The following is a 17,043-nucleotide window of genomic DNA, read 5'->3' on the forward strand; positions in this document are numbered from 1 at the left end:
TATAGAATTTAGGTCCCTATAATTGATAGTCATTAAGGTTAAATTTGTTTATAAATGCTGGATATCAGAAAGCGCATCTCGCATGGAAAGTGCATACAACCCGTTAGAGCGGTCCGCATGCATCAAACTTTCGAATCCCGTCTAGACCTGGCAGCTATACGTATAATCTGCACTTTCTATGCTTGTTTTCCAGTAACACGTGAGGTGTTTGGTCATGGTGTATCAAATATTATGACGATTGCATAATGTTTATTTTTGACGTCCGTTGAATTCGATATGACTGTCATTTATGTTATTTGTTCAATGCAACGAAAGCACAGAATACATAATAGTAGCTAAACGCTACAGAACGGACACTCTCCGCCTCCCGCCAAAATTAAACACTTACCTCACCCCGCACGATCAGACATGTTATGGTACCCATTTCCCCGCAAGGACGATACCAACGACGTCTTTAGACGAAACGCAACGAAGATTGACAACATTAATCAAATTGACTTAAAGCAATTTTATTATTTTGGATTTGTGATTATCGTTTTTCGTAGAAAATGGTTAGATATTGTGCTGTTTACGGATGTATTTCATCAGAAAAACGCGAATTTTTTTTTACGCTAGTCACAAATGTGCCAACCATAAAGAGTTTACACACACATTTGCAGTCTCTACAGTGTGACTGTCAAAACTATAATTTTGTATGGAGTGTCCGGGGTGTGACGAAAGTAAGAGACTTTATAGAAAGTGATGGGTAGTATTTGTGTAGAGACAACTTTTTAAGTTTATTGTATTACATTTATTTATTATTTAACATACAAGAGTTGTTATATGGATTTTTTTAGTTTCTCTTGTGTGTTAAATATACGTAGTAACTTGTTGTTAAATACTTAAGTAGCAGTTTTTTTGGAGTGCGTATTTAAATTTGCAATTAATACAGCTACCTACATTATTGACACAAAAAATTCTACATTTTATAATTAGTAACAATCGTAACAGACTTACCGTTAATAATATTTGTATTAAAACTAACTAAATACCAAGAATAAAACTTCATCTTAACATTTTCACCGACATCTGCGAAATGTAGACAAATGGAGCGTGTTACTGCGCTTTGTCATCATCAAACAATTTACTGCTAAATTTTCTAAAACGATTCACCAATTTGCTAAATGACAGTTACTTTATGGCTTTGCTCATCTTATGTAAACTTGTACACATGATTATCTTTTTTTTACTAGGTAGCGTACGAAGTAAATGTGAAAGATAAATAATATTGTCATGTCATTTTTTGAATGCTTCTTCGTTCAGTTAGTAAACTTACTTCTTGTGTTCTTTACAACATAATGTCTGTTCTAGTAGGATATGAAAGTCATGGCTTAGCAAATGTTTACCTAGACTTTTTACATCAATACAGTTACATATTATATTTAAATAAATAAATGATTTTAATTGATAATTATCATTTCTAACAGCAAAGGTTAGCAAAGGATTGGCTGTAATTTTACATGTACTTAACAGTTTTTATGCCTTTTATGTGCAGCAAGATCTTAGGATCTGTTATATTTTTCTCTGTTGTAATATTTGTCTTTATCATAATGATATTTATAATTTACCTAATATTTATATCACTCAGCGATTATATAGATTTTTACTTCTTTACCATGAAACCTCTTATATGAAAGCTCAAGTGAAACAGCTGCCTTCTGTCAGTGTTGTGGTATGATATAAACGACTTACGACTAACGATCACATATTACCTTTACGAGTAGAAAGTGTTGTTCACATTACAAGTGTTCCTAACACATATATGATATCGGCTACTGTTATGATAGCATGCTGCATGTTAGCCTTTTATTGAAAGAAGTAGGCTAATGATGCATTTAAATGGTTGTTTAAATTAAGGTAAGGTAAGCTGGTTTTGTCGTAGCATATAATTGCAGTGTACAACGTACGCTGCTGATAAATTTCTTTTTCTTTCTATGTGTATATACCTATGCTAAATTTTAAATAAAAATCATAAATTTTTTTGTATATTGTATTCTGGAAATAGTTTTAAAGCGGCCCGCTAAAAAATATGCGGTCGAAGAAGCAAGCGTGATCTAGCTTATATGATTGATGATCATCATGATACAAATATAGTATTTAAAAATAGTTTACCCATAATTAATATTGCTAAGTGCTTGTAGGAAGCAAAAGAATTGATTGGTAGTACTTCATGCAATAAATCATATTTACTTAGCCCTTCGGAATATGATTAATTAAAGAAAGAAGATGAAAATTGATTGGAATAGTCAGCAAATGAATAGTGTCTGTGTGTTCATGCTGTGAGATTCATCGGATTCTTATCTAATCTATCATTTCACTGTGCATACCTTGCGTCTATAGAATACTTTATCATGCATGTGTTGTGTAGGTCAGTGGTACTTATGTTGAGTTAAAGCCGTTTTTGGTTGGATTTTGGAATGTCATGGGGATTCAGATACAATAAACTAACTTCAATTTATTTTTAGTAAGAGTTTTATTGATATTTCCTACTAATATTATAAATTGGAAAGTTTGTGAGGATGTGTGTGTGTGTGCGTGTGTGTTTGTTACTCTTTCACGCAAATACTACTGAACCGATTACAATGAAATTTGTAAAATGCCAAAATGCCAGCCGGCCGCGCCGGCGTGAAAGTTGTTATTTGAACCTAAAAGTGGTGCAGCGATAAACTTTCTTTACTTAAATGTTTCAATAATCACGATCTTTCTACTGATAGGGAAAGGGAAAATATACTATAAAGTTGGTAAAACGATACTTTTAAGTTTTAAAATCCAAATGTAGGTATAGAGGCGGCTCGTCCTCAGGAGCGCTAGTGCAGTGAACTCCCATAAATTATTATAATAAAGTTATACCTGCTCATTATTTAAAATCTATCGTAAAAAAATCGAATTATATTATCAATAAAATAAGTAACTTTACACATTACAAATAAAATACATCATTACATACACTCTTGTTCATTTCATAAGCGCGCGAAACGGAGCTTACGGAGCGCACTCGATTGCACTCCTATGAAACAACATTCAGTACATTGCCTACTAAGAATGAAAGAGAAGTACTTGATACTGAAACATTTAAAAAAATTAGAATATTATAATTTAAAAAAAAGGAAAAATTATGGCACAGGAAGTTCATAAATTAAATTAACTTTTTATGCAACGAATAAAGATTATAATGCAAACGTGTAAAAACGCTCATCAATCAGTAAACAACTTATCACAGCATCCATCATGATGCGATTTTTTATAGGCAAAGGATAAAAATTCAAGTTTTGGTCTGAACATTTACGTCTTTAGTGTAATTAATTATCCCTATAACTATCCTTTTTGTACACACCGTAACGTTTTTACTGAAATGTAACTTGTAAGGTCGAAGGGGCCAGCGAAGAAAAAATACTTTAACACATCTTATAAAGCTCACCTATTTTTCTCTCAAGCAAATTGACTGAATGGTATATAAACTATAAATGAGGAATCTCTGAGAAAAATTAGAAATTTTCCGTACCTCTATATAATATTACTAATGTATAGATCTATTATCTACTGTATAAAAATGAAACCCGTTTCGCGTTGTGACGGCTGAACCGATTTCGATAATTATTTTTTATATTCCTTGAAGTACGAGGATGGTTCTTATATAGAGAACGTTAATATGTACCACGGGCGAAGCCGGGGCGGACCGCTAGTATTTATTATTTATTAACACGTTTTTATAAGCTTTATGTACATAGAAGACAAAACATAGAAGAACCGACACACTCGAATTTGACCCACTTTTTACCGCTTATTTTACCTACACATAACAAGTGATAGGTAATAGGTAGGTAGAGAAATTCCTTGAGTTTACTTTTTTATTTTTTATTATGAATTTTACACAACGTTAAAGATTATTTTAATAGGTACCTAGGTATCCCACTAAGAATCTTGATACAGTTTTATAATATTTCGATTGAAGTCGCTGTCTTTCCCGTTCCCGATAATATGTACCTATGCGAAGAAATTGTATACCTAAGTACCGTAGGTACCTTTGATACCTAGTACTGCATTCATCTTTATCATATTAGGTAGGTATCATATAAATGCTACTGTGTCTCGTACAATGAATCTCCATACAACCAAGTCGGAAGCCCTTAGCCTTTTTCATACCTTCCCAATAATTATTTATTATCATCGTAGGTACAACCTAGGATTCGAGAATGCTCGAACACCAAAAAATTGCACCTTTCCTTCATAAGATTACTTTACGAAAAATAAAATTATTTATCAGTATCAGAACGGTGCAAAATTAAGTGTTCAATTAAAATTAAGGTACATTTGATATGGTAGATAAGAATGAATAAAATAAAACGAATTATCTATGCGATAATAATTAATAATTATTATATTATCATCCCGGTCTTGCACCGGTCACTACCTACTCACTCGCTGCTGTTTACATACCTAATAAGTACAAATTACAATGTATGGTACCTATCTTTGCAAACATAAAGCCGCGTATAGATTAAGCGCGGCAAACCATCGAACATTGGCGCGCGCGACGGCCGCGCACTATGTAGACGGGATCGGCGCGCGCGGCGACGCGAACATTGCCGCGCTCGAACGTGCCGCGGGGCGATCCGCTCACTGTCGGTTTTTGAGACCGCATCAAAGGAGCTTCAGTCGTTCGCTCGCGCGCCGTGTGGACGTTTTGTAATTTTGGTGATTCGGCTCGCGCGGCGTATACGTAAAAATAGACAACGAAAAATGCCGTTTACTAATACAATTGTATGGCGCTGATGAATTTTTGTGGAACAGATTTCCTCCCAATACCACAATAAATCGGTAAGGTATGATGCGTGGGTAGAAATCAGTAAAAAATAGATATACCTATTCCTGACTTGAAAAAGAAAATGACTATACTTTTGGCGTCCTACAGAAGAGATGTTCGTGATGGATCGCCTGCCGCGCGCGGCAACTACGTTCAACTTAAAATATATCTACATATTGGCTCGCGCAGCAAATGATCGTCAACTCTGGTCGAACATTGGCTCGCGCAGCTGCCGCGCTTAGGTAATTTATACGCACCTTTAGGTTAAAAATCGCGTTGGTCACAACACACAGACCTGTGTACATGGTATCCCATCAAAAACATAAATGTAAAATTTGGAGCCGAGTTCAATCGTTGACTTAATTTGCCAAAAAAAGAAATGAGATCTAAATGTGTGCCAAGTTCTGCAGACAGTCCAGAAATTTATTTACAAAGATGTATTAAGTTCTTAGGTTGACTGAAAACTCAATTGTTTTATTTTCCCTTAGAGAACAATGTTTATTCCAAAATATAACTTTTTTTAATTTGAATAATATAATTATTTTCACCAAGCAAACAACAAATGACCTATTGAACCCCATAATTTGATGAGGCTAGTTTTACATACTGTTTATATTTTGTAAGGTTCTAAAAACTAGTCTCATCAAATTATGGGGTTCAATAGGTCATTTGTTGTTTGCTTTGTGAAAATAATTATATTATTCAAATTAAAAAAGTTATATTTTGGAATAAACATTGTTCTCTAAGGGAAAATAAAACAATTGAGTTTTCAGTCAACCTAAGAACTTAATACATCTTTGTAAATAAATTTCTGGACTGTCTGCAGAACTTGGCACACATTTAGATCTCATTTCTTTTTTTGGCAAATTAAGTCAACGATTGAACTCGGCTCCAAATTTTACATTTATGTTTTTGGTGGGATATCATTACTTTTTGTACAGAAAATTACTCTGCAAATTTGATTTACTTTATGAATATTATAATACTTTTTATATAGGTACGATTTTTTTTTTCTTGCGGTTTCTCTGTATGGTTTGTTTAGTATTATTTTCTATATTTTCTTATATGTTATGAATGTCAGCGCACATTGCCCCGTCATTATCTGCAATTTTTTAAACTCGTTTTCTGTTTAAAAGATTACATGATTTTCTAAACATCCAGCGTGAATTTGTACACACACTATTACCAAGATGCAAAGATCGTTGTAGAAGAATCGTCGCCTTACTCCATGACGTTACGGTATTGCCATGAAGCGATCTTGAAATTTTACTCTAAACGCGCCTAAAGATGTTTAACTCATATTAATATTACGCAAATTAAATCATTTCGACCTTCGACGAAGCCTTCTTCCATTACACCATTTATGGTAATTATTTTTGCATGCTTGTATTGGCTGAACATGTTTGTGCTTTATTAATCTAATTGTATCACCATTGAATAAATACCATGTTTAAAGCAAAATAAAGATTTTATTTATTTATTTATTTACACTGAAATTAAAACTAAACTAAACACTCATAAATAAAGAATAATTAAATGTGAATATGTAAAATTATATATTATTTTTAACTGTATGAGCAATATTTTTATTACAATTTTCTTTTATTTTACGTTTAATAACACTTTTGAATAAAGAAATCATGCAATCGAAGTAATCCGCCCTAGCGATACTAGCGCGAGTGAGTGTGATGTCAGAGGCGCTTCGAATCTACAGATGTTTCGTCCTAAAATATGTAAACTTCAATAATCTATATCTCAGTCATTTATTGATGGATTTCAAAATTTTTTTCGGCCACTGATTAGTTTTGATCTATTTTTAAAGACTAGTAAGGTGAATATACTATTTTCTATTTTTTTAAACTTTTCCATTTTTCCATACAAACAAAATTAATGTCATTGAAAAAAAAATTAAATACAAATAAATTCAGTATTTTCTGATTTTTTACTTTGTACACTCACTATTACCTAGTTGATTACAAAATTTGAACTTTCTAGGTCATCTGGAAGTGGGTTAGGTTTTGTATATGTCTATAAGTCAGTCAGTCTTAAAAATTGCGATTTTTGGATATTAATATCTACGCAACTGTTTAATCTGTATTTATGAAATTTAAGGTTCTTGTTTATCTTGAGGTCCTCTTGATATGTACCAAATTTGGTTTATTTAACTCAAATAGTTTTCGAGTTATAAGGGGGTGAAAAGTGGCTCGAAATGGTTCGTGTAAATATACACACGGCTGCTGCTCGCCAGTTCTCTTCGCTTGAACTCGGCTTGACACGCTGCCGCGTGTCTAGATACCTAGACTACGCATTTAAGACAAGTAAATAATCAAAGCTTGTATTTTAAGCAAATATTACAAGTTTTTTACACACATCAAACGTGGTAATATTGCTATGGGATATTAAGTATTAAATATTTCATGAAATACATACCTACATGTTTTTATTACAGTTTTAAAGAACTTAGAACGATAGAATAATATTTTATCACTGTATTGCTTCGTTAAATTATTATTACCTATTATTACCAAAGTATTAAAACAGCCGTATTCATGCGACGCTGCCGCTTTGCTTCGTAGTCCGTGCATCGTACTCGCTTACACACCGCAAGTTAGACAGAGATACATATTGTCTGACAGGTCAAATGTAACCAGACTATTTTAAACCGATCGAAAGCGTCATATTCGTCCGTCACATTCGTTGAAAACAACGCGGTTTTAGTTGCAAAAACGAAGTTTTTGTTGTGTTGTAGTGGTTATAACTTATGTTTTATTCAATTTCTACGTGGAGAGTTATAAATACGTGAATACAACGGCAATGCCGCGACGTTTGAGCGATGTATGGGAACATTTTCAAGTGCTAAGTGAATCGGGAAGAAAAAAACATTGTTTGTGTGTTTATTGTAAAAAAGAATACAAATACAGTAACTCCACCAGGCTCGCGGCACATATTGTACAGTGCGATATGTGTCCATTAGATATAAGAAATATGTACAGAAGTCAATTAGAGCGGTTGGAATCAGCCCATTGTTCCAAATTATCATCACCGTCTGCGAAGCATTTTTTACACAATAAAGTATTGAGGAAGAAACTTAAACGTCGACTTAATATTTCGGAATATTTTAAGATAACAAATGAACCAGGACAAAAAACTCACGCATATTGTGTGTTTTGCAATACCGAATTTAAACAAGTTAACACTGAAAAACTAATTTCGCATTTTCAATATTGTACGAAATGTCCCATAGATGTGAAAAATAAGATGAAGAATTTTGGCTTAAATAATACTCCAAACAATTCTTACGATCCTCAACTAATAATAAAGAAGTCAACAGAACGTCCAAAAGTTTGGGAGCACTTTCGAATATTAAGCAAAGAAGGATATAAACGTCACGCCGCCTGTAAATACTGCGATGCTGAGTACAAATATTCTAATGCCACTAGGCTAGTAGTACATTTATGTCGATGTCCTAACTGTCCAAATGATGTGAAAAATCAATTTTTGGAATATCAGTCTACTAAAAGTCCACCACATCCGTCTCACCGACCCATAAGTATAAAAACAAGTCCAGCTTTAGGAAGGCCTTTGAGTGACGTCTGGCAATACTTTAAAATCAATCATGAGTCAGGATACAAAAGGCATACCTCTTGCATGTTTTGTGGTAAGGAATATAGACACAGTAACGCTACGAGGTTACTTAAACATATCGTAGAATGTGAAAAGTGTCCGAAACCTATAAAGAATAATTATTTGGCTGGTGACTCGCAATCGAGTAGTGATGACAGCGAGGACGAGAGTATGTCTTCAGAGGGCTCGTCCAATGAGGCGGATTATTCGCTATCCCAAGTAGTAATAAACAATGATAATAATGCAACGTGTGATAATGAAATTGCATCTACGAGTTCTTTTATATGCAATAAGAACCATATTGTGGTTGAAGTCAATGTTGAAAACGTCGATGACGACATTGATGCGACATTAGCCCGTGCCATATTTGCAAGTGGCGTACCCTTTACATTGTTAGATTCTAAATATTGGAAAAAAGCAATAAATAAGCTTCGTCCCGATTATAACATACCGTCTGCACTCGATTTTAGCTGCAGATTACTTGAAGGTGAACACGCAAGATTTCAGGAAAATATTGATTATGAAATAAAAGAATCTGATATGTTGGTTCTGATTTGCGACGAGATGCATGTAGATGATAAAGGTAACAATTAATTAATTATTTTATGAATATTTATTTCTGAAATCCTAGGATTCAATACCTAATCTATTTAATAATCTATACTAATATTTAAAAAACTGAAGAGTTTGTTTGTTTGTTTGAACGCGCTAATCTCAGGAACTACTGATCCGATTTGAAAAATTATTTCGATGTTAGATAGCCCATTTATCTAGGAAGGCTATTGGCTATATATCATCACGCTTAGTCCAACAGGAGCGGAGCCACGCAGGTAAAACCACGAGGCACTGCTAATTACTTATATACCTAGTCTAAATAAAATTTATGTAATTTTAAACTTTAATTATAACCCTAATGTTATACGTTGACGTTCAGGAGTATATTTTAAGACTGTTAAACACAAAAAATATCGTATATGAAATCGATAATTTTTGTCCTAAACTTTTTAGCAATAAATTATTTACTTATTCATTTAATTTATTTTCTTTACAGAGTTACTATGTTTTATGGTTGCTACAGCCTCAAAAACTGTTTGTTATGAGATTAATGCAGTTAAAAATAATCAATGCAGTGAAGAAATAAGTAAAATTATTAACAAAATAGGACCAGACAAAATATTAGCCATTATTACAAAAAGTAACTGGCATATGACGCAGGCAAAAACAAAACTCGCTGGTACTTTTCCCAATATAAGTGGGGTATGTTGCTTATTTGATACCATGTACTCCATATTCAGAAAAATTGTTGAAGAATCTATTATAAAGGGTACAACTTACGATGTTGAAATTGTTGTCAAGTATTTAAAAAACGAAGTCTCAAAGACTTTATTGTCAAGCGTACACACAGAAATTATTAATTCACTGAAACTCCCAAATGCTGAAAACTGGAAGGATTTTCTTATTCAATTGGAAGTGTTGATGAAATATAAAAATACATTACAGTCGCTTGTGTTGTCCGACATGGTGTACATTGAAGAAGGAATTAAAATGACAATATTGAGCGAAAGATGGTGGGATGGTAACGAAAAATGCATTAGAATCATCAAACAATATAACACGGCCTTGACCGAAGCGGGATCTGAGAAATGCATTCTATCCGATGTGCCCGCCATTTTTACTAAATTATTGTCAAATATAGAGAATGAACTTATTTCTTATGGAGACAATTATAACGGCGACAAACATTTTATAAGAGCCACTATAGAAATTCGCAGGAAGAATTTTATTCAGCCAATTCATATGGCTGCAAACTTGTTAGACCCGCGGTATGTCGGTTCCATGTTAAATGACGAAGAAATGATTGAAGCAATGTCCTATATATCTACGTATGCAACATCTCTCACTGACGATCCTGGGGAAATAATGAAAAATTTGGCTGAGTTTAAGACGAAGACTGGTTACTTTGCGAAAGTAAAAGCCATTTGGACGAGTGCGAATTTATTAGAACCGCGAATATGGTGGAAAAGTTTTTGTTCGCATTTGAAAATATCGGAAATTGCGATAAAACTTTTGAGTGCCCCTTGTAGTATTCCATGTGATTACAAATCTAAATTATTCACTGAAGATACGCAGAATAGCGATCAACAAGATATGGATCGGTTAATAAAATTAGCTATGATTCGGGCGAATTACTTTCTTGAAAATAAAAATGAGGAGAACAATGTGTCTGAATAGTTATTTTAGTACTTACCTAATATTTAAGTAATATTTTATGTTTAGAGAAATATTTGTTAAGTTTATAAGTTTTTCTATAATATTATCATATTGGCTCAGTAACTGAGAAACCGAAATAAATATAAGTTTATGGTTCAAGTGCGTTTTATTGATAACCTATTAATTGCGTGTTTCACAATTCTTAAGTAGGAACATATTTGTAAGAAATTAATTACTTTACTACCTATGTATATGTATTAGAAAGCAAATTACAGTCTCCAACATTTCGATAAAAGTATAAAATGTCATTGTGATTACACAATTTGCATAGAATACGTAAATATATTTTTTTTTGTCAAATGTATTTATTGATAAATGTGGTAAATTGATAAATATGATATTTATCATAGACCAAAAAATAATTAATTTGTCCGTTCGTTTTATACACAGCGCCACCTAGCTGAAGACACATTACTGAAAGTAAGTAGTGTAGTTTGAGTAATGTGTAGGTAGTAACTTAACAAAAATATAGAGGAAAAACATCTAGTTCTTCGATTGAATAATTAATACAAAAATATTTTATTATTCTCGCTCAAAGCTTATGTATGTGGCATTATAATTAAATATATTTTTTATTTGTTACAGAACTAGCGAACTAATAGCACTTGTAGCAGTATCGTGTACACTCTTCTTATTCCTGCACACCAGGGACTTGAACACAAAACTTCGACGCATTCAAGGGAAGCTGAATGATGACGTCACCGCTTTTAACCATCTCACAGATCGTAAGTATCATGTATCTATTCAGAACTATCATCAGTATGTGGTTATAGAAATACAAAATGGCAATGTGTGTGGCCTACTTTATTTATTATCTATGCTCAAATCAAGTATGCAATAAATTAATTATCTGTATAGCATTCACCAATCAAGATTAGACCGTTGCATTCACCAATCAAGATTAGACCAATTTCTAATTACATATAGATTTGCTTTCTGCTAAAACATAAAAAATAAATATATTACTATGTATGTTAATTCTTTGAGATTCGATTATCACAATCTGGCAATATTAATATTCAATCAGTTTGAAAAAACAAAAAGTGGAAAAACATGATGTACACACTTTTATGTGTTTTTATTTTACATAATTTATAAAAGGACATTACCTATTACTAGCCACTAGGAAGTTTAAGCAAATGCTTTCCTATACGTTCCACGCAGAATTCTGTAATGCTATCATCATGCATGCATAATGCTTAATATTGCCACGATTTATGTTATGCACAAATGCTTTAGGACAAATTTTAATCGGTTACGAAATATGGTATCTATTTCTATGTGGAATATTATATATCGAATCATTTAAACTATATACTTATTCATTAGGTAGAAATTTTGGCTAAAGACAACTTAAGATCAATTGATTTAATATAGATGAAATATAACAAAATATTGGTAACTAATATTTATAAGTGCAGTTGGTACATACTAACGACATGATAATATTTACTTTTAAATTTATGGAGACGTTCGTGTGAGGTGCCTAATAAGCAGCAATAAGGAAATAGTTGGAAGGATACTTCCAACTTACATTTATCGTATTTACGGCCTATTGTTAGAGAATGCTCTTGTACTATGGGAATTTGTTGACTTTCACTAGCTAGAAAAAAACATTTAATGGGCTCTGATTTCAAATTCACGATTCCGTGGCATTGATTTGATTTAAATTTGTGGCTTTTTAAAGTTATTGCGTCAACTTTTTCTTTTGTGCTTGATTTAAAAGTAATATTAAATTATATAAAGAAGAGTGGTTTCAAACTAAATTTTTTTTAACTGAAGCCACTTAAGTTTTAGTAAATGAATATGCACGTATCTCTATAAGACACATTAAAGTGATCTACCGTTATTGTATTTTTATATACAGATATAATATGTAAATATGCAGATTAGAAAGGTCGTTGTTATGATTAAGGGATTAAAGCATATTGAACTTAACAATCACCACTTAGCAACTTTCTTGAAGAGACTAGTCAGTAGTCTACATAATATTATAATGGTATTACTATCTCACTTCATGTAATCATGGTCCATAAAAACGAGGATACACGTGATTACGTTAACAGTTCTCTATTTAAGTTCATGTCCATGTTTCTCCTTATTTTTATACGATATTAAATCATATGTTTTTATACTTTTGGATAATACCGGTTACAATGTTTACAAATATAATTTACGTATTTATGATCGTTGTAGGAAATTATTGGTTATTATATAATAAAGATAAAGGTATAGCTTTTAAAGGATTTATCTTTTATTATTAAGCAAACATAATCCGCCAAACAAGACCATAAATTAATAACAAGTTTTATTAGGTGGAAATTAAAATATGTAGATAATTTCTAGTCATTTTCTGAATGACTTTCTAATAACGCAGAGTATTTTCTCATAAACTGTACATTTTTTCTAATGTTGTTTATTTTATTTCAATGAGCGGTAAATTTACTTGAGGATAATAAATACCTAAATAGAACACTCGACCGGACTTCAATTACTTTCAACATAGATTTCGCATTAGGGTCTCACTACTAAGCATCTGATTGAAACTAAATGGCTTGTTAACTTAGTTTTTCTACAAAACGATTAGTATGAACAAGAAAACAATTAGGTATGTTACTAAACTAAAATCACTATACTAAATCTAAGCTAATTCAACTCGTGCAACAAATAAAAAGTAAAGAATAAAATAGTCGTGTACATATTACATTTTTAAAAGATACCTATTTGTGTAAAGGATTAGGTAAGTATATAAAACAAAGACACCGCAAGTTAATAAGATATATTGTGAACGTCGCGATCGGTATCCGTTAGTAGAAAGGGTTACCTTATTCTGATACTGGAAGTTGTGAAACCATTTAAAGTAGATATCAAAATAGTTGATTAGCTTCTTCTTTAGTTACCATTTAGAATGAACTTTATCCCAAGTGTGAAACTTTTTCTGTAGCTTCGAAAATATTATGTATCGAGAGAAAGAAATGGATGCAAGACAAAGTGATCCATACATTACTTGAACACAGAAAAAGTAAAAAAAAAAATTGATGGTATCTAGTATCTACTATCTATCATTTGTAGCGAAGAGACGAGATTCAGATACATTTTCTTTAAAGAAACAGTTTAAACTTGGCAACATGACCACTTCTGCAAAAGCCTTCCGCTAACATAAAGAAGAACAACTAAGGCTCCAATTTTCTTACACGCTTTTCCTCTTAGTTGGCATGTGGCAACCCTGACAAGTGGGCACGTGCGAGCAATTCCAGGCCGAGTACATTTCCTTATTGGATGATCCGCTTTGTGTATTCAGTGTCAGATATGCGATTACAAGTTTGTGGTAAGTCGGCTAATGAGCGACGAGCTTTATGAAGTTGGCATTCATTTGTTTATCAATTGACTATAGAGTTACTTTTGAACTTCTAACGAACCGCCGTGAAAGGGGATAGGTGTTTGCTTAAACTCAAGAAATTGCAGTAGGTAGTAAAGTAAGAAATAAATACTAAAATGACTTTCTAACACTTTTAAATGTAAGTATGTGCTTTCTTGTGAAACTTAATTAAAAATTCTGCAAATAGATATGTATTTTGCGTCTGTTAAATTTATATTTCCGTAAGTATCCACTTGCATAATTAAATTAATACTTTCGAAAAAATGAATAAAAATAAATTTTTAAAATCATGCACTTGATTATTCTATAGATATTTTTATAAATACAGGTAAAATTATACACAACTAACGCTTGACTAGAAATTGAGTAATTATTACATAATTCATAATTGAATTGCTAGGAACCGTGCGATGTGATGTATCGTCCGGACTAGCTATAATTTTTATTGTAATTTACTCACATACATTATGTAACATTAATTTTATAATGGCAATAACTAGTACGTTAGTTAGGAATTTTCACGCTTTCATCAATTTTAATTTTCTACATAAGATGTTTTATTTTCATACAGAGACTAGCGGTCCACCCCGGCTTCGCCCGTGGTACATATATAATATATATGTTTTCTCTACATAAGAATCATCCTCGTACTTCAAGGAATATAATAAAAAAAGAATTATTTATTTTTCACACGTGATAAATTAATTAATTTTTATATATTATATTATAGATATAGATACACAATTCTACACTCAGAACACGTCTCAAAACACATTTTTGTTTATCTTACTTTCTCATAGTAAACGTGTAAACGTAGTAACTAATAAAATTAACAACTATCTTCCAAGTAAGAGTAAATTCTTCACACGAACGTTAAATGTATTACTTTATGACTCCAATTAGGTTAACAACTTAACGTATATATTATAACAAGCATAAAGTAATCACGGGGCAAAATCAAAAGTGATATAAAGTTATTACTTACTCATCTTTATGGCTTGTAAAACTTGTATTTTATCATAAATAAACCTATTTCAAACTTGCAACGGAGCGTTTATTATTTATTACAAATAATTAGTAGAAGATACGGAACCGACAATCTACATAATATTTGTGATGGTAAGAGAGTAAAGCAATATAAATTATTACGAAATTTTAGTACTTATGTTTGGTTTATTAAGTTACTGCTGAGATGTAATTTCGTAGGTATTACTCAACTAATTGTACTGTAGTCTGTAGCAATAGAAAATTTTATCAAGAAAGTATAAGCCATATTAGAATTGAATGCGCTAGCTTGTTTTATTTGTAGCAGTAATTTATTGTATTTATTTAAAAGTGTTCAATTTACAGTGTTCTATTTATTGTACCTATATTTATGTTTTCTTTCCTTCTGTGTGGAGTATTAAACAGTGAGAAAGTGATCACTCAAACCACAATTGGATAATAAGAACAAAATAAACGATGATTTAAATTTATTAAATGCCATCAAAAACGTATGACATAATGAGTGTCTGATGTTATTTAAATCCTAGACATAAATCAGCAACATGCGACAGTAAGCGCAAGTGAAAGTCATGAAATGGTCTATTCATAAACATTATGAGAGCGTAAATCTTAAATTCGATTAATGTAATCACACTTGTCGTTTTGTACAGCTACTTTCGTTTTCATCGTCTATTCATAACTAACATAATATGTATGTAATATGTATGAATCTGTATTATCATTGTATGATTATGATGACGTATTTCGTAAATACCTATCTTACTTGGATAGATTTCGACTCTGTACTACATAAATATAATATAGTAGAAAACTGAATATATATTTCTTTATTTAATTATATCGAAAGCTCTTCTAGAATATCATATTTACTTCAAATAAAATGTAGGTACCTATTAAAATTTAAGTTTCCATTTTTCAACACACTTGATCATTGATGCAGACTGCAGTCTGTAGCTCTGAGCCACTTAACAGTTATAATATGCTTAAAATAAAGATTTAATTAAAATAACATATTATATAGTATGTTTAGTAGTCCTTAATTTATTGGCATAATTATTGTTAATTAATTTTCTGAAGTATTTAATTAAGATTATTATTGCAGGAACGTTTATCACCCAAACTCTAAATTGCATTAATATTAAATTTGTATTGTATATATTACATTTTTACAAATTTTATGTACTACATAGGACTTATGCGACCTTTGAACTTTTGCGTTAAAGTTAAAGAACAATAATATATATTATCTGTGCTTTCAGTAAATTTCTTCCCGGGAGCTATTGTGTATAGTCTGTACTGTTTAGGGTTAGTTCATTGACCGAGGCTGGTCTAGGAAGCTTGTCGTGACTCCTTTATGGGCCTTAAGACACCCATTGTTTACATCCGCCTCTTGTTGATACAGCAGGGAAGAATATGGGAACAAATTGCAACAATGATACATTTTCTTGCTCTAACTAGATACAAATAGCACGTAATTTTCTATCTCTGTAAAACGCTGTCTCGGTTCAAAATAGCTACGTAGTGTAATGAAATTAGAATAAATAATAAAATATAACGTTAATTATAAAAAAATGTATAAATATCAAATAATAACACAAAACCCCGTTACGCAACGGTGCAAAACTACCATTATTTACAGGGATATAATTCTAGTAGCTAAAACGGTCTGTTTTAATTAAATTTAAATAAATAAACAATAAAATGAAGATCATCGCACGCACCGGACCAATAAATAAATTAACCCAAATTAATAAACATATATTATTATCTGCCTTATTGCCATTATCGTCATTTATAGGATTGTACACCGGTAAAAGGATACCAAAGTGGCCGAAAGAACCGTTACCGCTTCGGATTCGTATTCTGAATTATGGTAAATGGGAAATTCATGAATTTATACTCCTGTTATTCAAATTTAACG

The 17,043-nt window shown here is 31.8% G+C and overlaps 2 protein-coding genes across 2 annotated transcripts in view; both read left to right on the forward strand.

The window, feature by feature from the left end:
- LOC123694431 (heparan sulfate 2-O-sulfotransferase pipe) overlaps positions 1-17,043 on the forward strand; it is a 59,221-nt gene that overhangs the window by 19,902 nt on the left and 22,276 nt on the right. The window contains exon 3 of the mRNA XM_045639867.1: positions 11,324-11,463. Within this exon, the coding sequence (XP_045495823.1) occupies positions 11,324-11,463 (140 nt within the window). The remainder of the gene's footprint in view (positions 1-11,323; positions 11,464-17,043) is intronic.
- On the forward strand, positions 7,541-10,834 carry LOC123694430. Its single transcript, XM_045639866.1, has 2 exons — positions 7,541-9,050; positions 9,519-10,834. Exons 1-2 carry the CDS (start codon positions 7,658-7,660, stop codon positions 10,697-10,699), a joined length of 2,574 nt encoding a protein of 857 aa, XP_045495822.1. The 5' UTR covers positions 7,541-7,657; the 3' UTR covers positions 10,700-10,834.

Source organism: Colias croceus, chromosome 9 (genome assembly GCF_905220415.1).
Source record: "Colias croceus chromosome 9, ilColCroc2.1".
In the NCBI taxonomy this organism is placed as follows: Eukaryota; Metazoa; Arthropoda; class Insecta; order Lepidoptera; family Pieridae; genus Colias; species Colias croceus.